General features: G+C 37.5%; 1 protein-coding gene across 1 annotated transcript in view; it reads left to right on the forward strand.

Annotated features, from left to right (window-relative positions):
• The first annotated feature begins 3,183 nt into the window (after window positions 1-3,183).
• Window positions 3,184-22,141, forward strand: part of stra6 (signaling receptor and transporter of retinol STRA6) — a 29,032-nt gene continuing 10,074 nt past the window's right edge. Inside the window, exons 1-7 of the mRNA XM_047352319.1 lie at window positions 3,184-3,323; window positions 14,327-14,747; window positions 16,640-16,706; window positions 17,395-17,477; window positions 18,554-18,687; window positions 19,080-19,246; window positions 19,988-20,113. Coding sequence (XP_047208275.1) covers window positions 14,677-14,747; window positions 16,640-16,706; window positions 17,395-17,477; window positions 18,554-18,687; window positions 19,080-19,246; window positions 19,988-20,113 — 648 coding nt within the window. The 5' untranslated portion in view covers window positions 3,184-3,323; window positions 14,327-14,676. The remainder of the gene's footprint in view (window positions 3,324-14,326; window positions 14,748-16,639; window positions 16,707-17,394; window positions 17,478-18,553; window positions 18,688-19,079; window positions 19,247-19,987; window positions 20,114-22,141) is intronic.

The following is a 22,141-nucleotide window of genomic DNA, read 5'->3' on the forward strand; positions in this document are numbered from 1 at the left end:
TATCCATCGATTTTCTATATATGCCAAATCCATTCAGGGCCCTAGAGGGGTTGGTTTCTATATCCAATATTTAAAGGGCGAGAGGCAGAGTACCCCCTCAACAGGTAGTCAATCCAACCCAGGGCAACACAGGAACACACACATGCACAAATTCATGCCGAAGGGCAATTTAAAAACAAACCAATGAGAATTAAGAACACTAACAACAAAGTTTATTTTCCCAAAGGCTGTAAATTAAAAAAATATATATCATTTTTAATAACTATATTAGTTATGAATATTTATCATTCCTTTAAGCAATAATTTATTCTTTTTCTATAGGCTTCCATTATAGAAAATGTGCTTATCAAAGTAAAGCTATAGGAAGGTGGTGTCACAAAAACGTGAGGTGAACAGAAGTAAAACAGGTGAAGGTAGTTCATTCTGAATCCCCACATAAGCTCTTATAACACATTCCAGAAATCAGTGTTAATATCAGCAAACTGCTAGACGGCTGAACCTGTCAACTTCATGAGCAGAATAAAAACTTGCCAGCCTAATGATGCTTTCAAGAAAAGGAAATCTGTTCAAAAGTGAGATTTTCGCAGTGTAGAACGGAAGGAAGTCATATTATATGGTATGTGTTAAAAAAGAAAATAAGGTTTTTTTGACATTGCTTTAGCTGAACGGTATAAATGAGCTGATAAACTGTACTATGCACAAGTCTTTTTCCACTCTTTTGTCTACATTTGACCTTCCGGTGCTCAAGCAGTTTGCCATCATTTCGAGCAATCCTGAGCAATAAGCTAAAGAAAGACCTTTAGTGTTTCAAAGTTTTATTTAGAACATTGGCTTTCTTTCATCCCATTTCTGCCCAGCTCTTGTGCCTGAGGAATGGTGCTTTTGTTTGTTAAGCCACTTAAGCCTGGCCAATTCAAGCATTGCCACAACTCCTAAATTCAAGGGGTTATTTTGATGACTAAAAGTAACAAAACAGCATCTTTAAAAACAATATAATATACACAATATATATAGCTTGCTTTTTGTCTCTTATTAGAGATTTACAAGAGGCTTTATATGAACAAAGCAACAACAACAGTTTGGATTGTCAAAAACATCCCTTTATTGGGAGATTAGCAAAATGTTGCAAGAAACATGCCATTTTAGCCTTGAACAAAGACTAAATAATAAAATTCAGAAAACCATTTGAAGTGACAAAATAGCAGATTGTCTTTGGAGATGGAAAGGTCAGAGTTCAAGGGTTGGTTCGTGTTACATGTATCTTTTTACATTTTGGTAGATGCAGCCATAGAAAAAGAACACATTTGTGAAGGTTTTGTGTATCGTCTAAAGATTCAAATTTAACTGTTTGCTGTTTTCACCATCAGTGGACACAACATTGATTAATCCATAGAGTTTAGTTGCCTGTCCGGTGATTTATTCACTGGTAGGTGCTCAGTGGATTCAACAAAAGACAACTTGTCTGCTATTTAGGGGTTAGCGGTGCAGATTTTCAGATGAAGCACCAGATGTAGTGAACCTTTGATGCTCTGCTCAGATCCTCTGGCCAGAGTGGCACACTTCTTTGATCATGTGACTGAGTTCATCCCTAATTTTGCTCTTGTACATTATCAGCTGCTAATGACAGGATAAACTCAATTTGCACTGACAGGTTGTTTCCGCTGGCAAAAGCTTTGCAAACTATTTAAGAGAAAAACTCCTCCTCTATCAATACTTCTGCCTGGGTAGCCCACCAGCTGATTGTTAAGGAATGTGTAAAATGGAAATGGAAATTGACTCAAACATGGCCATTTTAAAAGAAAATGGTCATGCTTGGGTCGATTACTGTAAAATATAAAAAGTAAGACTTATTTTTTAGGCACAAAACTGTCTATGTTGCATAACAATTTTTAAAGATATGTTGGGTACTGACTTCATTTCTCCTGAATGTTACAGCTTGCCGACCCAATTCAGCTTCCTTGCAGCTGTCAACAGAGATAAGCAGCTCTTTTATGTCTGCTGAATTGTACATTTTTCCACCTCAGAAATACACAAAATCCAATTATGCTCTAATTGACTGTAGCGGGGCTCATTGATTATGACAGAGGCGGTGAAGCAGACTGAGCAGTAGAAAAATATCCACAGTAATTAGCCCTGTGCACCCTGGAGGCCTTTAGGAGTCATGATTTAATATAAAGGCAATATTTCTCACTACTGATCAATCGGAACTGATTTTGCCAACAAATACATGTTCCTATCTATGCAGCACAAAGCAAAGAATAAATAAAATCAGGTGAAATATAAAATCACGTGTTTCACTGCAGATATGACTAGCTTAATTATTCTGCATGCGGATAGCTGGGACAGCTGATGGATAAAATGTTTTCTCAAAAGAAAACCTTGAGTGAGTAAAATAACAAGTAAGATACCATGCTTTTGCACACATCATGTGTTCATGTGATGAAATGTTTTCCCAAAAAGCTATTTTTAGTCATCGCGCATCTTTACGGAAAGAGTTGGAATAACAGACATCAAATTGAACGGAGAAGTCACAATTTCTTTTACGACTAATTGCTTTTAAGTAATTTTCTCCTCGTTTCGCAAAGAACAATCTTGCCAAGGATCAGCAGTCAGAAAGTCACAAATTATTCAGGCAAACAAATTTTTTTTTTGTAGTTGAAACCGTGAAAGCAATCGTAATCGTCACAGTTTGTGTCTGCTTCACCATCAGTGCATTATCCATGATATTCAAACTTTATAAGCCCCCATGGCAGAACCCCTTGAAAGTTCAAAATGCCACACTGTTTACTAATGTCAGGTGATCAGCTTTATTGTTGGTCACCTTGTAATGTCAATGACCCAAACACCCACAAAGCAGTGAAACGTCAATGCGGATTTTAAAAACGTTGTATTTTGTGAAATGCTGTAGGGTAAATCCATGCTTCACTCCATAGTTGTCCTTTTGTTGTGCATTTACATGTAGTAAAAAAGATACACCACTGGATAGTACCTTTAAGACACACATATTTCCTTTTACTTGTAAGGGCATCAATGTAAACAACTTGAACTTGACCTTATTAGTCACTACTTAATGTTTCACAACAGTATTTTCTTTTTTTTTTTTTAGTTTGCACAGAGCAGAATTTTTATGGTGCTTTCACCATAACAAGATAGAGACAGAGCAAAGTCCCACCTTTGTGCAGCATGGGGTGTCAGGGGGAGAAACTAGAGTTACCCTTGAGATCGCTGTTTATGTAATAACTGGACTGCTGTAAGGTGCCTGTGAAGGAAAAAGCCTCTTAAGTGCTCCAAACTGAGAGTAGACTGGACAGGACTGAAAAAAGGTAAGATCCTGATTTAGATCTGAATTCTAGAAAACACTTGTGAGCTAATCTAGAGGGCTACTTTTAGAAATGATATTATAGCACAGAATTTCAAAAGCTTCATGGAAAAAACGTGTATGTTAATAATAATAAAATCAATGGTTAATAATGCTGATATCAACTTTTCACGCCTACTTGGCGCTGCAGCAGAACACCCACCGGTGATTTTAGGACGCTGAAGATTATATCCGCCACCGCACATAATGCTTAATAGAATAGTCTGTTCCGGTGTTCAGTCAGGTTTCACACAGCCTGTTATTCAGTCACAATGCTGAAGTTCCAGGATCATCTCCTGCAGGCAGAGCAGAGGCGCAGGTGACTCAGTTACCTAGCGGGGCTGAGATGTGTCTTTGTTCAGAAGATCAAGCTCCACTTCAAAGGCTTGAAGTTTGCCGTGAGGTCGATTTGAAGCCGAATCCAACCGGGTTTCACGTCTGTCACGGAAAATGAGAGTGATGCATTTACAACTGTGGGAAATATGAATGTCAAATTGAAGTCAGATTATTATATATTTTTTTAACTTTGCATAGTGCAACTTGAAAGGTCCGTGCCTCTTTAGATATTTTGATTTCCTCTTCAGAAATCAGTCTAAAAACAAAAAGCGACAACTTATTTTATTTTCATTTTAGAACAAAAAAAAAATTGTTATCTGAGAGTTTTTTGCTTTTTTTTTTGTAGTCGAAAGTTGATGAACAAAAACATAAACTTAAAATTTGTTTAATTTTCTTTTTATATTTATAACCTAAAAAAAATATAAAATCCCAACGAAAAAAAGCTAAATAATATGATCAGTTCTCTCTTATTCTAAGTAGGCTTCAGCCCGTGATGTCACTACCCATATATGGTAGGGTTGTGGTATTATCATTGCGCATGCACAAACAGAATTACTTAATTGTTTTATTTTATCTTATTGTCTTTGTTTTTCTTTTATCTTGGGTTGTTTCTTTTTCCTTCTCATTTTAATCATATGTTATCCTACATGATTTAAAGGGAATAAGAAAAATACAGACAGAAATGGTTCATTTCGATAGACAATTTTGACTGCTCTTAGCATGCGTAATGATTACGTCAAACAGAGCGAAAATTAAAATTTATTTAAACGTTTGATTTTCCCTGTACTGTACACTGCAACAATGTTGATCACAGAATGGAACCGTTTGCAGTCTTTCGCCACCTGCATTTTTTTTCTGGAAAAGGGAACGTTTTTTTGTTTGTTTTTTTTTCAAAATATTTTGGATTTTTATCTCAGGAAAAATAAAACAGATGTCCACCAGAGGGCGCATTGACAGCGTAAATACGTTATAGTTCAATCAATAAGTCTAAGAAACTATTTTCTACTAAAATATGTTTTTCGAACAAAATAATGACAATTGTTATTTAAGTGAATAATAGCATTGTCTAGGAAAGTAGGTCCTTTTAATAGCAAGTAATAATTTAATATCATAAATATGTTTGCTTTATAGATCAACATTTTAATAATATCAAAATGTGTATAACATATTTTATATTAAAACTATTTACAGGATATAATAAAGATAACACACCATTGAAATTAAGGATGGAAATGCTTATTTCTAGTAATGTTATTTAACAGCGATCAGGAAGTAATTCTGATGCGTATCCGCGAATAAGCTAACAGTACGGATCGTACTTCCGGGTCGGATCGAGTAGTGACAGGGCTCACAATAATAGTCTCCTGTTGGTTTTATTGGTTCTGGTTTGTCTATATGTGTTTAGTTTTGGTTAGTTTCGTCCTCGCTGTTCAGTTGGGGGAAGTTTTACTTCTTGTTTTCTTTCCCTCTTTAAATTTTTCAGTTTCCTGTTGGTTTTGTGTTTTGAGTTTTTCTAATGTTGAGTCGTGTTCTCTTCATGTACTGTTTTGTCATGTCTGGTGTGTTTGGGTTCTGTTCTGCCATCTATTTCATTAGATTGCCTCTGCGCTCTTGTCTCTGTACAGCTGTTCTCACTCTGGTTAATTAGACTCCCACCTGTATCTTGTTTCACTGATCACCTCTCCTCATTACATCTCAGTACATACTCCCCTTTGGTTTTTTCAGACACTGCTGGTTCATTTAGTTGTTATCCCTCCTTGTTTCTGGTTTTGCAATTGTTTTTGAATTTTTTCCTATTTGATGTTATCTCTTGATTTCTTCAGATTCTCTTGGTTTCTGTTTCTTTATTACACATTTGCATTTTTGCATCACTTTTGCTTCATGTCTCTCTACATTTCATTCCATCACACACTACTTCATGACAGAGCCAATTTGTTTTGGTTTATTTCTCTTTGCTGGTGGTTTTGTTTTTGGCTCTTTAGACCTGAAAAGTATATCAGATGAATTTCAAATATCCATTTTTCACCACATAAAAAAACTTTTTGTGTTTCAATGTGATATTTTCTGTTTTGAAAAGAATATTAAGTATACACTTGTTTTTTTTTATTTTTTTTATTGTTTTCTGATGAGAACATACAAATGCAAAAATTGACCCAAACTATTAGAGCATTCGTTTAAATAAATGTTTAATGTACACTTAGAAATACTGGGGCATCATGATATTTGGAAACATTGCTTTGGTAATTCATGACATGTCTGTATTAATGGTGTGCATGTTTACGTTGTTAAAAATGGATTAGCCAGTCACTAGCTCAATTATGTTCTGTTTTTACAGGGCTCATGCCCATGCTTAACATAGCTCCTACCAAAAAAAAAAGCTTTTTAGCCAACTTCCTAAACTTGATGCAAGTAAGTTAAGTGTCTTACTCAATCAAACCACCACTCTGTGATGTAACTGTTCAAAGCATTCTTTGTTCAGTGACCCCTTTATTCAGTGGGCTGCTTTCACTTTGGTGGCACATTTGATTTGGTGACTTGGTCTGCTATGTTCTCATGAGTATTAGAGAGGACATTTTATTGTTAGGTGACTGTAGTCTTGTCATCTACTCATAATTAGTGTTTGAGAAATAAGCATAGTCTCGGTAAAAGCAGCAAGAAGTAGAACTCAGTAGACATAAAATCCTTTGCCAAAGTATCAATGATCTCTTTCACATTTTGTCAAACTACAGCCTCAACATTAGATTCATGTTTGGTTCTTATTGGATTTGTTTTGTGACAGACTAACACAAAGTAGTGTAAAATATTAAGGTGGACGAAGAAGGTGTTTTGGCAATAGTGGCCTTTGTTGGACAGTAATCACACAGGAATGAGGGTGGAGAGAAGGTGGTAGAAATGCAGCAAATGGCCCGAGACCAGGACCCAGGACAACCACGTCAAGGACAATAGCATCTGCTCATGGTGAGCGCGCTCTACAAACTATGCCACCAATTCCCTGGAAGGAGACAGTTTAAAAGGTTTTTGACAGGGAAGATCTGAAAATCGTGGTGGTTGTTTGTTTTAAGCCACCTTTACTCCATTGCCCCTAAGCAAAATCCAGTCTAACCCACTGCCTTTAGAAGTCACCCAATTAGTAAGAGTTCACCTGTGTGAAATTTAAACTTGTTATAAACAAAGCTGCTCTTTGAACATTTTTAAAACAAAGAAATAAGTCCCAGTTGCAGTCTGCTACTGGGGATGTGGGGACACATCAATCAGGGGGTACTATGATCAGTTAAGCAGAGAGACCAAAGTTGAAACATATGTGTGGCAGAAAACTAACAATACACATAACCCTAAACACATCATCCCCACAGTGAAACATGGTGTTGGCAGTATCATGCTGTGCCAAAGTTTTTCTTTAGCAGGGACATAGAGGCTATTGGAAAGGTGGCTGGAGCTCAATACAGGGGACTTTTGGTAAAAAAAACAAAACTGTTAGAGGATGGTGCAGAGGTTCTTTCCAACAAACTGAAATGAATGCAAGAGCTATAATGGAGTGATTTAGATCAAAACACATTCCAACAATAGAATGAATCGGTCAATGTTTACACCTAAATCCAATTGAGAATCTGCAATAAGACTCAAAGATAAACTCTCCTTCCAATCAGACTGAGGTTGAGCTATTTAGCAAGAAGACGGTGGAAAATGTCTGACTATATCTTTTCAATTCAATTCAGTTTTATTTATATAGCGCTAATTCACAGCACATGTCGTCTCAAGGCACTTCACAAGGGTCAGGTACATACATTCCAATTAATCCTAACCATTGAACAGTGCAGTCAGAGTTAGTTATTTATTCAAATTGGATAAAAAGTTTTTCTGTCTAAGGAAACCCAGCAGATTGCATCCAGTCAGTGACTTGCAGCATTCACTCCTCCTGGATGAGCATGTAGAGACAGTGGACAGTCACTGGCGTTGACTTTGCAGCAATCCCTCATACTGAGCATGCATGTAGTGACAGTGGAGAGAAAAAACTCCCTTTTAACAGGAAGAAACCTCCAGCAGAACCAGGCTCAGTGTGAGTGGCTATCTGCCACGACTGACTGGGGGTTAGAGAGAACAGAGCAGAGACACAAAGAGAGCAAAGAAGCACTGATCCAGGAGTCCTTTCTATGGGAAGGAAAAGTAAATGTTAATGGATGTAGCTCCTTTAGTCGTTTCACCTAGAAAGAAAGAACAGATAAACTCTGAGCCAGTTTTCAAGGTTAGTGTCTGAAAGAAAGCACATATAATTAGTTACAGTTAAGCTCAGTCAATCGCCATGTCTAGGAGAGAGAAAGGGTTAAACACTAAAAGACAGGGCTATGCGGATCATCAGTAGAGGGTGAGCATTAAGTTCTTGCCAGCAGAAGCTCGGACAATTCCCCTCTCCAGAAAGGTGTCACAGGTAGACACAGAGCCAGGCCAGGTGTAGCTTCTAACAGAAAAGAGAGAACAAAGTCCAAAGCTGAAATAACAGCAAATATTGCAAAATTGGAGAGTAGTGTGAGAATGTAGCGAAGAGGGTGAAAGTGGTCATTATGTCCTCCAGCATCCTAAGCCCATAGCAGCATAACTACACAGATAGTTTCAGTTCAGATTATTTAGTTAAACGGCGCTTATTTACAACAATGTCGTCTCAAGGCACCTCACAAAGGGTCCCACTGATGGTCATTGTTATACTAAAAACCACAAGGATTGGGATACCTCTCTCTGTCAGACTAATTATAACCATTGGAGAAGAGAAGGGGTCATACAGGTAGCAGAAATGGAGGGTGTGTTTGCACCTCCCTCCCTGATAACCTAAGCCACTCTAACTATAAGCTTTATCAAAAAGGAAAGTTTTAAGCCTAGCCTTAAAAGTTTACAGGGTGTCTGCCTCACGGACCAAAACCAGGAGCTGGTTCCACAGGAGCCTGATAACTAAAGGATCTGCCTCCCATTCTACTTCTAGAGACTCTAGGAGCCACCAGTAAACCTGCAGTCTGAGAACGAAGGGCCCTGTTAGGAACATATGGAACAATCAGATTTCTGATGTATGATGGAGCTAGATCATTAAGGGCTTTATATGTGAGGAGGAGAATTTTAAATTCTATTCTGGATTTAACATGGAGCCAATGAAGGAAAGCTAAAATAGGAGAAATATGAGCTCTCTTTTTAATTTTCATCAGAACTCTTGCTGCAGCATTTTGAATCAGCTGAAGGCTTTTAACTGCATTTTGTGGACATCCTGATAGTAAAGAATTACAATAGTCCAGCCTTGAAGTAACAAATGCATGGACTAGTTTTTCAGCGTCACTCCTGGATAGGATATTTCTAATTTTGGCAATGTTCCGCAGGTGAAAGAAGAAAATCCTAGAAACCTGTTTAATATGGGATTTAAATGACATGTCCTGTTCAAAAGTAACACCAAGGTTTTTTACTTTATTACCGGAGGTCAATTTAATTCCTTCCAGGTTAAGTGATTGACCAAACAGTTTCTTTTTTAAAGACTCCGGTCCAAAGACGACAACTTCTGTCTTGTCTGAATTTAGAAGCAAAAGATTTAAAGTCATCCAAGTTTTTATATCTTCAAGACATGCTTGTAGTCTATCTAACTGGTTGGGTTCATCAGGATTTATGGATAAGTAAAGCTGAGTATCATCAGCGTAACAGTGAAAATTTATTCTATGCTGCCTGATAATTTGACTTTTTGGAAGCATATATATAGTAAAGAGAATTGGCCCAAGTACTGAACCCTGTGGTACTCCACAATTAATCCTGGAGTTTAAAGATGATTTATCATTTACATGAACAAACTGGAATCTGTCAGACAGATAAGATTTAAACTAGCCTAACGCTGTTCGCCTGATCCCTACAGCATATTCCAGCCTTTCTAAGAGAATATTATGATCGACTGTATCAAATGCAGCACTGAGATCTAAGAGGACAAGTACAGACAAGTCCATTATCTGAGGCCATAAGAATATCATTAGTGACTTTCAGCAGAGCTGTTTCAGTGCTATGTTGAGCTCTGAAGCCTGACTGAAACTCTTCAAACAGGTCATTGCTGTGTAAATGCTCACACATTTGATTAGCAACTATTTTCTCAAGAATTTTAGATAAGAATGGAAGATTGGATATAGGTCTGTAATTTTTCAAGTCATCTCGATCAAGCGAAGGTTTCTTAAGCAAAGGTTTAATTCCAACTACCTTAAAAGCTTGTGGTACATATCCATTTACTAAGGATAAATTAATCATATCTAAAATGGGGCTGGTAATCAGAGGGAACACTTTCTTAAATAATTTGGTTGGGGTTGGGTCTAACATACAAGTTGAAGGTTTAGATGAAGCTAATATTTCTGATAACTCAGGAAGCTCAACAGGATCAAAACAGTCCAAACACAAATCAGGTTCTGCAGTTATTTCCAATGTTGTCTCACTTGCTGAGGATGAAGTAATAATCTTCGGGAGTATGTCAACGATTTTCTTTTGAATAGAATCAATTTTATTTAAGAAAAATCCCATAAAGTCATGACTGCTAAGAGCTAAGGGAATGGATGGCTCAACAGAGCTATGACTTTGTGTAAGTTTAGCAACTGTACTAAAGAGAAACCTAGGATTATTCTTGTTCTCTTCTATTAATGATGAGAAATAAGCTGTTCTAGCTTGGCGAAGTGTCTTTTTATACAACAGTAGACTATTTTTCCAGATTAAGTAGGAATCCTCTAGGTGTGTAGATCGCCATTTTCTCTCCAATTTTCTAACATTGTGCTTTAAAGTATGCAGCTCTGAATTAAATCAAGGAGCCTGCCTCCTAGGAATGATTATCTTCTTTTTCAAGGGGGCTGCATTGTCTAATGCGTCACGCAACGATGAAGAAACACTATGAACAAGAAAATCAATTTGTGAAGGGGAAGAAACAGAATAATTGCCCTCCATTGTGCTTTTCAGTGATAATGAGGAAATTAAAAGTGGAACAGATTCTTTAAAGGTTGTTACAGCATTGTCTGATAATGATCTACTATAATGAAATTTTCTTTCAGGTGTGGAGTACTCGGTTAAATTAAACTCAAAGGTTATTAAGAAATGGCCAGACAGGACAGGATTATGAGAAAATATTGTTATGTCTTTACACTCAATGCCATATGTCAGCACAAGGTCCAGAGAATGAAGACAAAGGTGGGTAGGTTTGTTAATGTTTTGTGCAAAGCCAATTGAGTCTAAGATAGCATTAAAGGCTATATTTAGGCTATCACTTTCAGTGTCAACATGAATGTTAAAATCTCCCCACTATAATAACCTTATCTGTATTTAACACTAAATCAGATAAAAGGTCTGAAAACTGATCTAAAAATTTATCGGTTTTCACACTCAAAGCTTGTAAAGGGTGAACCCAGAAGAAGACATTGTACAGACATGTAAATGTCTGTACAATGTAACATTGTACATTTTAAGTACAAATATTTGAATCTAGTGAGAAAAAACACTTTTTAAAATACGTATAAATTTGTATATATACAGAAATCTGCATTTGCAGAAAAAGGTTGTTTAAAGTAGTGACTCGGAGGAAAACATATAAAGATTGGTTGCAAGGAACTGTATTTTAGGAGATTTTCTCAACTTTTCATCTTATATAATTTCCTTGCAGTGATGTACATGAAATTAAAGGTATAATTGCATTTATTTTTACTCTTTTCAGGCTGAGTAGAAAAGACATAATGGAATTTCTGCCATTTTCAAGATCCATGACCTCTGTGTGTCCTAGTAATACTCACAGACTTGTGTTGAAATTAAGTTGGAGGTTTCAATTTCAGCAGAATATTAAACTGGTTAGATCTAGGGAGTATATTAATGTAAACGTCATGGTATGTAAGAATGTGTGAATCCCAACTGTTATGCCTTGGTGACATTTGGATGTGATTGTTCAAAGCCTCAGAGTCACTTGCTGTTCAGTATGGATTACATTTGTTGGAAGTTGTTTGTTTTGCAAAAGGTCTTGACATTAGGTTCATTTTGCTACTTTGAAGATTTTAATCCTTCTCTCACAAATTTGTTTTAATAAATAGGTGAGCAGAGGAAATGTTGCTCTTTAGGAATACACATTAAAATAAATAATTAGGTGTAAATGTCAAATCTAAATTTCTGAGTTTGGGAAATAGTCCTAATCCTGCATAAGATATAACCTTTCACAGTTTGAGTTTTGGAAGTTCAAAATGTGATGATGAAAGGTTCCAACTTTTGTATCTAGGTCAAAGGGGGGTCTTGACAAAGACTTGGAAGAAGCTGGAACCAGCAAATTCTGCACATCCTTAGCTAGAGAGCAGCTGAAATGATAAAAACATTATCTTAATTGTTTGTGATTATCAAGATGAAGCTCAAGAGGTTTATGGATGTGTGGACAGCAAAAAAGCTGCTTACAACATACAACGAAACTCTCACTTCGATAAAGCTCATTTAGAAAAGTTAATGATTAATTATTTAAATGTTGTCATTAATGTTAGTTGCAAAGGTGCACAATTATGTTGTGAAGATTTGTACATAAAAAGAGCTGATACACAGCACTGAGTTGGTGATTAAGAACTCATACATCTGTTCTGTCTGTTAATCAGGTATACAGGTAGAAATGTTATCATATAAGATCATTTTAAACATGATCTAATGTATGACTTCTATTATTCCCTGCAACAACAATATACATTTCCTTACAAAAGTATTTATACCAAACCCATGTGCACATTTTGATGTACACTCACACACCTCAAAGTATTTTAATGGGATTTTATAGGATAGACCAACACAAAGTAGTGTATAATTGTGAAGTGAAAGAAAAATGCTATATAGTTTTAAACATATTAGAATAATTAAAGACTGAAAACTGCTAATTAGAAAATAGAGTTTATCTGTTTGTAATTTAATCTTAGTTTATAAATTCAGCTGTTCTATGCAGGCCTCAAAGGTTTGTTAAAGAACTTCAGTGAACCAGTTTTTCAAAGATGTGAAGAATTTGAAAGGAGGATCGACAATAGAGAATAACAATATCATAAGTTTTGAATATCTCACAGGAAACTCTCCAATAGTTCAATCCAAAATTGCAAGAGTATGGCACAACTGGAAATCTAAACCTGGCTGTCCTAAAGATCTGACATAGTAGTGAATGAATTAGTCAGATAAGCATCCATGGCAACTCTCGGGGAGCCACAGATCAACATAGCTCAAGTGGAAGATTTATTTCGACAAGATAACTATTAGTCATATACTCCACAACTCTTTTATGCAAGAGTGTTAAAACACAGCTGCTGTGGAATGATTACCATAGGAAGTCCTGTTTGCCACAAGCACATATAGGATACAGCGAAGATGTAAAAGTAGTTGCTCTTGTTAGATGAGGTAACATGCAAATGGCTCTGTGGTGCACAATGCTAACATTGCATATAACAAACCATCTCCTGACTAAAACATGGTGATGTTGGCATCATGCTCTGGGAATAATTCTCTTTGGCAGTGACAGCAATGCTGGTAAGACTTGATGGGAAGATGGATGTAGCTAAATGATTGTTAAACCTGCAAAAACAAAAAAACTGTTACAGACAGCAAAAAAGACTTGAAACTAGGCTAGATGTTTGCCTTCCAGTAGGACAATAACCCTAACAAAATACAGGCAATGCAGCAGTGGAATGCTTTAGATTAAACACGTTAGAATGACCCAGTGAAGGTCCAGACCTAAATCCAATCTGCGGCAAGATTTAAAAATGTATGCTCAAACATGCTCTCTGCCTAATCTCAAAAAGTTCAGCTATTTTACAAAGAAGAAAGAGTAAATATTTCAGTCTCTAGAAGTGCAAACCTGGTGAAGACATACTCTAAAAGACCTGCAGCTGTAATCGCAGAAAAAGGTTTTACCACTACATTATGACCCAGAGGAACTGCAATCAAATGCATGCCATGCTTACTTATTTGTAAAAGGTTTTTTTGATTTTGTTTTTTTAGTTTTCCTCTCACTTCATAATAATGTACTGTTTTGTTTTGGTCAGTTATGAAATCCAAATAAAATGCACAGAAGTTTTGGTTGTAATGTAAAAAAATCTCAGGGAGTGCACATACATTTGGAAAGAACTGTGTATTCTGACACCAGTATCTTTCTTTATCTGTAAATGACAAAGTTCTGAATTGAATGAACCCTTCCTTGATTCTTATCATAAGAGTAAAGCGATATAACCTCTCATGAGAATTTCCTCTGTTCGGCTAAATTAAACATGTTCTCCTCCTTTGTGCTGTATAAAATTCCATGTTGTGTTGATGATTCACCTCAATCGGGTTTGGTTAATCTTTTCACATTTAACACAGTGCCATGACAAGAAGGAACAACGCTAGAATTTCCCTGTTATCAGCATGGAACTCCAATAGCTTTGATAAAAAGACCTATTGCTTGCAGCTACCCACACATTCATAGCTGGAGTTTTATAACCATGCACACCAGACCATTTCAACCACATGCAACAGGTTCAGCAGCAGAGTTTAAAAAGTAGATGTAATCCCAATAAGATGCAGGTGGCATTGCAGGTTGGCTGCCCAGATCTCGACATTTCTCCCTCCACTCTCACACTCTTGCCCCCCTCTCACTCTTTTCTCCAGGCTCCTGGTTTGTTGGTGGTAACCCTAAGCTGAAACAGGGCCTTAAATCAGGGTGGACCCAGCAGGCAGCAGCTGGGACCTGTCACATTATACGCAGTACCAGAGTGGGACGAGGGCACCTGAATACAGGCTGTGAGAGAGGATAGCGGGGTCTGAGTGAGAGTAGACCAAACACAGGGGAACAAGGACGCCAGTGCAGCAGCAGCAGACGCAGCAGAGGCCAACGTAGGACTTGGGAGAGACTTTCCCCCAGCTTGAGGCAGGGGGATCACAGATTTCTGTCACTAGAGACTGCATAGAGTTTTCCAACTTCTTTGTAACAGGATCTGTTTGGAAAAAGAGACAACACAATGGATAAGGATGCTCTCCTGGACTATGAGTATCCAGATCTGGATCCACTGCCATCCAAAATTGAAACAGAGTAAGTATGAAGCTTTTCTAACTGCAGTTTCTTTATTTTGTCCTTAGTTTAGAACATTTTACTGTTTTTCAGGAACAAATTAAACTTTATCTCTCTGTTTAAACCTGAGTAGTACTTCCCCAGTCTTTCTTTTGGAGTTAGCTCGGATATACACCTCTCACTCAGACATTAGGTGACCCATTGCACATTTCTACTGGGACTACAATATGGTGTGACCCAGAAGCAGTTTTTTTGTCATGCTTAGGCTATATCATTTTCAGGATTTTAGGTTGTAGGTTGCTCAAGACATTTTTAAATTTTGTCCTTTTAAGCTTTTTTTTTTCACCAGAAAGGCTTAAAAGTATAAGAAAAACCTTGGTGCATTTTAGCTAAAATAGACATGGATTCAATATTTAATATTTATTATAATATTTTTCAGCTACATAAAGGGGCAACATGATACATTTAAGGTCAACCTGTAATATGTCCCACAAATTACTATTTCATGTTCTGCAGATATACAGTATAACAAAAAATAAAGGGTACAAAACTGTATGTTTTGCGCATAAGCCGTTTGAGTCCTCTGGTAGCACCAGTAAAGCTCATTAAAGTGTTTTCATAACCCTGGATCTCAGGATGCACACTTTCACATTCTCTTCTATTAATAAAACTTTCTTTTCCCTTGTCCTTTTCAAAACTTCACACTTTGATTTAGAGATGACAGACATTTGAACTTGTTTATACGTTTAGATATACAGTGCATTGCAGATGCATTTATATGTGGTGGATATTTAGATTCACCCCCCTTTCCTCCGATACCCTTAAATAAAATCCTGTGAAACCCAATACATTCAGAGCCAAGCTGCATGTAATATTATCTCAGTATAAACACAGCTGCTCTGTGAAAGACTCTGAGGTTTGTTAGAGAACATTAGTTGACAAACAGCACCATAAACACCAAGGAACACAGCAGACAGGTCAGGGAGAAAGTTGTGGAGACATTAAAAGCAGGGTTAGGTTAATAAAACATGCCAAACTTTGAGCACCCTATGAACAAGAGTATGCTACGAACTTACCAATACATGGCATTTCACCTAAAGTGACAGGCTGGTCAAAGAGAGCATCAGTTGGAGAAGCAGCCAAGAGCTCCATGAATGAAACTGCAAAGATCCATAGAACAGGAAGGCAATTTGTTTGAAAGGGCAACTATGACTTGTGCACTCAAAGAATGCGGTCTAATGGAAATATATTTTTTAATGATACCCCAGTGTCAAACGTAGTGATGGCAGCACCATGCTGTGGGATTAGTTTTCATCAGCAGGAACTAGGTAATCTAGTCAGAGTTGATGAGAGGATTAATGGAGCAAAATACAGGCCAATATTAAAGAGAACCTGGTAAAGGCAGCAGAAAACTTAAGAATTGGTTGAAGGTGAATAACATTAAACAAATAGCTAGGCTGAGCATGGAATGGTTTAGCTCAAAGCTTATTAATGTGTTAGAATAGTATTGTATTCAGTTAAAAATTCAACACAATGTGAAAGGTTCATGAGTGCTTTTGCATGATGTAATATGCAGTAATGTCCTAAAAGGTTTGTGAAGGCCAGAAAATTTGATGTTTGTGGCTTCCTGCGAACACCCCCGTGAACCTGGCATTCCTGCACCCCTATTGCACAGGAACACAATCCTAGGCTTTTATTGTTTTCTTGTGTCACACTCATGCCAATCCGCTTAAACCCAAATCTCCACTGTGAGACTTTGACCACCAAGTTTCCAGTCACAAATGATCCTGACATTGACATGTGAAACGTTTAGCGAGATACACCAAAGGTCAGCTCAGATACTCAAAGCCTTATGTTTAAGGGTGTAATTTTCTTTCTTTGCTAACATGTGACTTGTTTATCTCTTTATTTAGAACTATCCCACCATGTGACCCCACTGCAGATGACATGCTCTATCATATATGCATCACTGCAATATCTGTAAGTCTGACGTCCGTTCAGTTTTTTCTCACACAGTATCAATGATGTGCTCAATGAGGTTAAACTAAGTCAAGCATGTTTCACTTCCTGATTTATAGAAGTTACTCCATGCCTGGTCCTTTTTCTCCATAAGCAAAAAAGCTAATTCTTGCATAATCTCATGAAATAAAGAAATCACATTACAAAACAAATTTTAGATATTTGTACTTCTCATGGTATACTGAAAAACGTTTTCTGTCATGCAATTTTCATGTAACTCATTGAAATTATGCAACCTCGGCTGAATTGTTCATTTGTGTTTTAAAACTGACCATTAGTGGTGCATAATGAATGTGGAATAGATAAGCAGCAGAGTACAGTTTCTACTATATTCAATCTTTATTTCTCTTTAGATTTATCTCTCTATCCTTGCATGGTGATGATACTCGTTACTTGTTCTCTTTAGAGTCAACCATGATAGAATGCCTCAATTAAAAGCAAAACATTGTTCCCAGCCCAGTGTTTCCTAAATGTGTCACAGGTCACAAAGGTCACTGAAGCCCCTCCAGTAGCTAGTCATCCTGACTAATGGCACTTTACTTAGACCACATCTATAGGGAGCACTAATGAGACTGAGGTTAAGCCTTTTGTTGCTTGTCACTGCATGGTGCTCTGCAGCTAAAGCTAGGTGAGATGTCTGTTCTTTCAGCTGGTCATCATGCTAATTCTAGCCATCCTGGCCAGACGCACAAAGGTGGGCAAAAGACAGAAAGGGCTTCCAGGTTTACTAAGGTGAGTATCATTTATGTTTTTTTCACACAAATGAGAGGTTTGCTGTCATATTGAAATTGTTTGGGAACTTTCTATGCTACTGGCCTTCAATTTTCTAGAATAATATTAGGTTTAACATGTAAACATGTTTACTCAGATAAGAAAACACCTATTGACCATTTGGTGCTGGAGGGATAAATTCAGCTTTTCAGATCTCTGAAGTGTTTGTAAGTTCAGTTGGCACGTCGTAAATCAGGAGTGGACACGTATATTGATTTTACTTTCAGCTCTGTTATCACTTTTCTTCAAAACAATTTGGGAAGCTCATTCTAACAGTACATTAAAGACAAAGAGTAAAATGCACGAAAACCAGGTGACTAACCAATCAAAAAAAACATGTTAAAGCAAGAATGGTTGTTTGCCACTGAAGAACTGTTCATAAAGCTCAATGTTTATTAGTAAACAACAAAATAATGTTAATTTGCAATCGTTCTATTGGTGCTAAGATTTCCTAGATTCCAAATCAAAAATAAAAACAGCCTCTAAAGTTGGAATTTCACCTAAGAAAGTTGAAGTGCGTTTGATTTACGTCACAACAATGTGCTCCAAATACTGCAAATAGTAAAACCAGTGGAATTTGCTAATTGTTGTCATGCTAACTACTCCGGGGATAAGAGCCTAAAACTAAGTATTGCTGGCCATTTCCTGTGTTCAGTTACTGAAGTAACATGTTCACCGAAAGAGGTTGAAGATACATAAAATGGGGAAATTATATTTTTACTGTTATATATTGATACTAGTATTACGCACCACAATTAGAAATCCTACTGATTTTCTCACCTGCAACATAAGTTGTAATTCTCACACCTAGCTCCAACTTCTCAACCTAACCAGCAAAGTCAAAGCTTCAGCTGTGAGTATTCCTACCATAAAGAGCTCAAACAAAAGCATGAAGTTTCCTATATGTATTTTAAATTAGAGGAAAAACATGATAAAGACACTGGGTTTAAACACGTCTCATTTGATTAATCAGTCTTTCATTTAGATATTATTCTGGTAACACGTGATCACTAAACACGCGCTGCTTTACTTCTCAGTCCGGTCAACTTCCTGGACCATACACAGCACAAGGGTCTGGCAGTGGCTGTGTTTGGAGTGCTGTTGTGCAAACTGTGGGGATTGCTCGTATCCCCAAATCCCCTTCCTTTCAACGCGGACTCCACAAACAAACGTGAGCTCAACCTCGTCTTGTCTGCAATGTTTTAATGTACAATTTTTACATTGCATTATATTAGGCTTTGCTCATGAGAGTTAAATATGTCATAAAACTGGATTATTGTATTTCATTGCATTCCTGCTGTTTTAGACATTTGAGCATGAGTCTGGAACTACATAGGAAACGTCAGTAACTGTAATGAGTTGATCTCCCGCTTCTTTGCACCAAACTGAAAACTGTGAAAGTTTCACAGAATAGAAAAACAACACATCTGCTGAATGATTAGCAACTGTTTATCAAAATAGGTTCTTTAAGACTATGTTTAGGTCAGAACTCCCTTCATTGGGAAGATAACACAAAATGTCATCACACCTTCAGATGTTCACACACTGGTGTTGTATTTGTAGAGAACTGGGTGATTCTGGGAGTCTTCTACTACCCCGCTCTATACTACCCTCTCCTGGCATGTGGCACTTTACATAATAAAGTTGGCTATGTACTTGGCAGCCTCTTATCATGGACACATTTTAGTGTTCTTGTGTGGCAAAAGATCGACTGTCCCAAAACACCTCTGGTGAGTAATTATGTTTTTTCCTTTAAAGATTATTCAGAAATAGCCTTCATTCTTTCATTACTTAATTTGTGTGAGAGCAAGAAGCTGTGTGTGTGTGTTTTGTTCTGACAATCACTCTGTCTGGTGTTTCCGTTAGTGTAAAAAGGATTAATTCAAAAACAAAGCAGCTCTGTCCTGCTATGGAAACCCACTGAGTACCACATAGAACTGGTCTGTAGTGAGATAGAGTTGAAAAGATGAATACTGAGGTATACTGAAAGATTCACAGACGTTTACTCTGAGGCTTTGAATGTTACATAAAGCCAGATTTTGTTCAAAGATTTTAGGGTTTCTTGTACACTGAATGGCTTTCTGTCCAAACAATTAGTTGCACTGTCTTCTTGTTTAAATCAAGATGTTTTGTTGGTATTAATCACTTTAGAGTGTGTCAGGTAAAGAAAAAAAAATGCTGAATTAGAATCCTTTTGTGGTCTTCTTCTGTTATGCCTTGTGAGGTCTGGGGTATCCTTACTGACCACACAACAAAAGCAGAGTAGATATTTAATAATTTAATACTTTAATGTAATGCAAAATAATATCTGGCAATCAATAGTTAAATTTACTGACCATTGAGAGTCCCCACTCAATACAAAACTTTATCCCTCCGCTTTCGTGCCATGGAAAATGTTTTCTGAAAGTGTCCCTGTAAAGCTTTGCATAGCCACTGTTTATCTAAAGTGTTTTCTTTTTATTCCTCTGCAGATTTATAAGTACTACTCGCTGTTTTCCAGCCTGCCTCAGATAACTTGCTTAGCATTCCTCAGTTTCCAGTATCCACTGCTTCTATTCAAAGGCTTCAAGGGTGCTGAACGGACCAACCCCACAGAGGTGAGCTTTCATCAGGAAGCAGCTCCTATCCTAGGTTTGCTTCAGGATGGTTGTTATTCAGCTTTCTTACTACCCAAAAATAGGTCCCTGTGCTCTTTACATTGTTTTACAAAATGCACGTTAACTCTAAGTCTGTGCAGGTGAGGAGGGTTTATGTGCTGCATGTTAATCAAGGAGCTCACTGCGCTCATTCAGTCAAGGCTTACTGAATATATGAGCCCCTTGCAGTACACCAGTGGCATAATCATTTTAAGCAGGTTTTGCGTAATTGGTTTACAATATGTTCTTGATCAGATTATGAAAAGGTTACCATGTTTGTTTTTTTTGTTGGAGGGGAACACAATGCTGTTTTTATTCCACGTGAATCTGGGTGTGACAGAGTTTGGTGAAGCGATTGCCTGGATTTTATGTAGCCTCCACCCTGCCTCTGCCTACTTTTTGCACAGAAATGGACCTTATTAACCTTATCAAACAGAGATTTTTTGCATTACCTTCACAAATGACAAAAAGGCTTTACAGAATTGTTTTACGTCAACCACATCGGATGACTTTTGAGCCTGAACCACATATTTAAGGCCATACCATAACGTTTTAATTGAATTGAAGTCCAGACTTTGACTCAGACTATTTGTTGAGCCTTTCAGGGGTAGACCTGCTGGTGTGTTTCGGATAATTGTCCTGCTGTAAAACTCAAGAGCGCTAGAGGTTGAGGTCACAAACTGATGGCAGGACGCTGTGTGGATTGGAGTGAAGTCACTATGAAATCAATCCACATTTCTTTTAAATCAATTTTTTGTTTTTAAAATGTATTAAAACACAAAATGAATATGTCATTCATGAACATAGTTTATGCAAAGTTCTGACCAACACTGTTGATAGTTTTGTTTTGTTGTTATTTTTTAGCATCTGTACTGTTGAAAACTGTCCAAACAGAATTTACCTCAATCTTAAATGAGATTGTTTTTTACATTCTTTGTACTGTAGACCAGTGTTGGGCATGTTACTTTAAAAAAGTCATTAGTTATACAGGTCCTTCTCAAAATATTAGCATATTGTGATAAAGTTCATTATTTTCCATAATGTCATGATGAAAATTTAACATTCATATATTTTAGATTCATTGCACACTAACTGAAATATTTCAGGTGTTTTATTGTCTTAATACGGATGATTTTGGCATACAGCTCATGAAAACCCAAAATTCCTATCTCACAAAATTAGCATATCATTAAAAGGGTCTCTAAACGAGCTATGAACCTAATCATCTGAATCAACGAGTTAACTCTAAACACCTGCAAAAGATTCCTGAGGCCTTTAAAACTTCCAGCCTGGTTCATCACTCAAAACCCCAATCATGGGTAAGACTGCCGACCTGACTGCTGTCCAGAAGGCCACTATTGACACCCTCAAGCAAGAGGGTAAGACACAGAAAGAAATTTCTGAATGAATAGGCTGTTCCCAGAGTGCTGTATCAAGGCACCTCAGTGGGAAGTCTGTGGGAAGGAAAAAGTGTGGCAGAAAACGCTGCACAACGAGAAGAGGTGACCGGACCCTGAGGAAGATTGTGGAGAAGGGCCGATTCCAGACCTTGGGGGACCTGTGGAAGCAGTGGACTGAGTCTGGAGTAGAAACATCCAGAGCCACCGTGCACAGGCGTGTGCAGGAAATGGGCTACAGGTGCCGCATTCCCCAGACCTGGGCTACAGAGAAGCAGCACTGGACTGTTGCTCAGTGGTCCAAAGTACTTTTTTCGGATGAAAGCAAATTCTGCATGTCATTCGGAAATCAAGGTGCCAGAGTCTGGAGGAAGACTGGGGAGAAGGAAATGCCAAAATGCCAGAAGTCCAGTGTCAAGTACCCACAGTTAGTGATGGTCTGGGGTGCCGTGTCAGCTGCTGGTGTTGGTCCACTGTGTTTTATCAAGGGCAGGGTCAATGCAGCTAGCTATCAGGAGATTTTGGAGCACTTCATGCTTCCATCTGCTGAAAAGCTTTATGGAGATGAAGATTTCATTTTTCAGCACGACCT

Source organism: Girardinichthys multiradiatus, chromosome 2 (assembly GCF_021462225.1).
Source record: "Girardinichthys multiradiatus isolate DD_20200921_A chromosome 2, DD_fGirMul_XY1, whole genome shotgun sequence".
NCBI lineage: Eukaryota > Metazoa > Chordata > Actinopteri > Cyprinodontiformes > Goodeidae > Girardinichthys > Girardinichthys multiradiatus.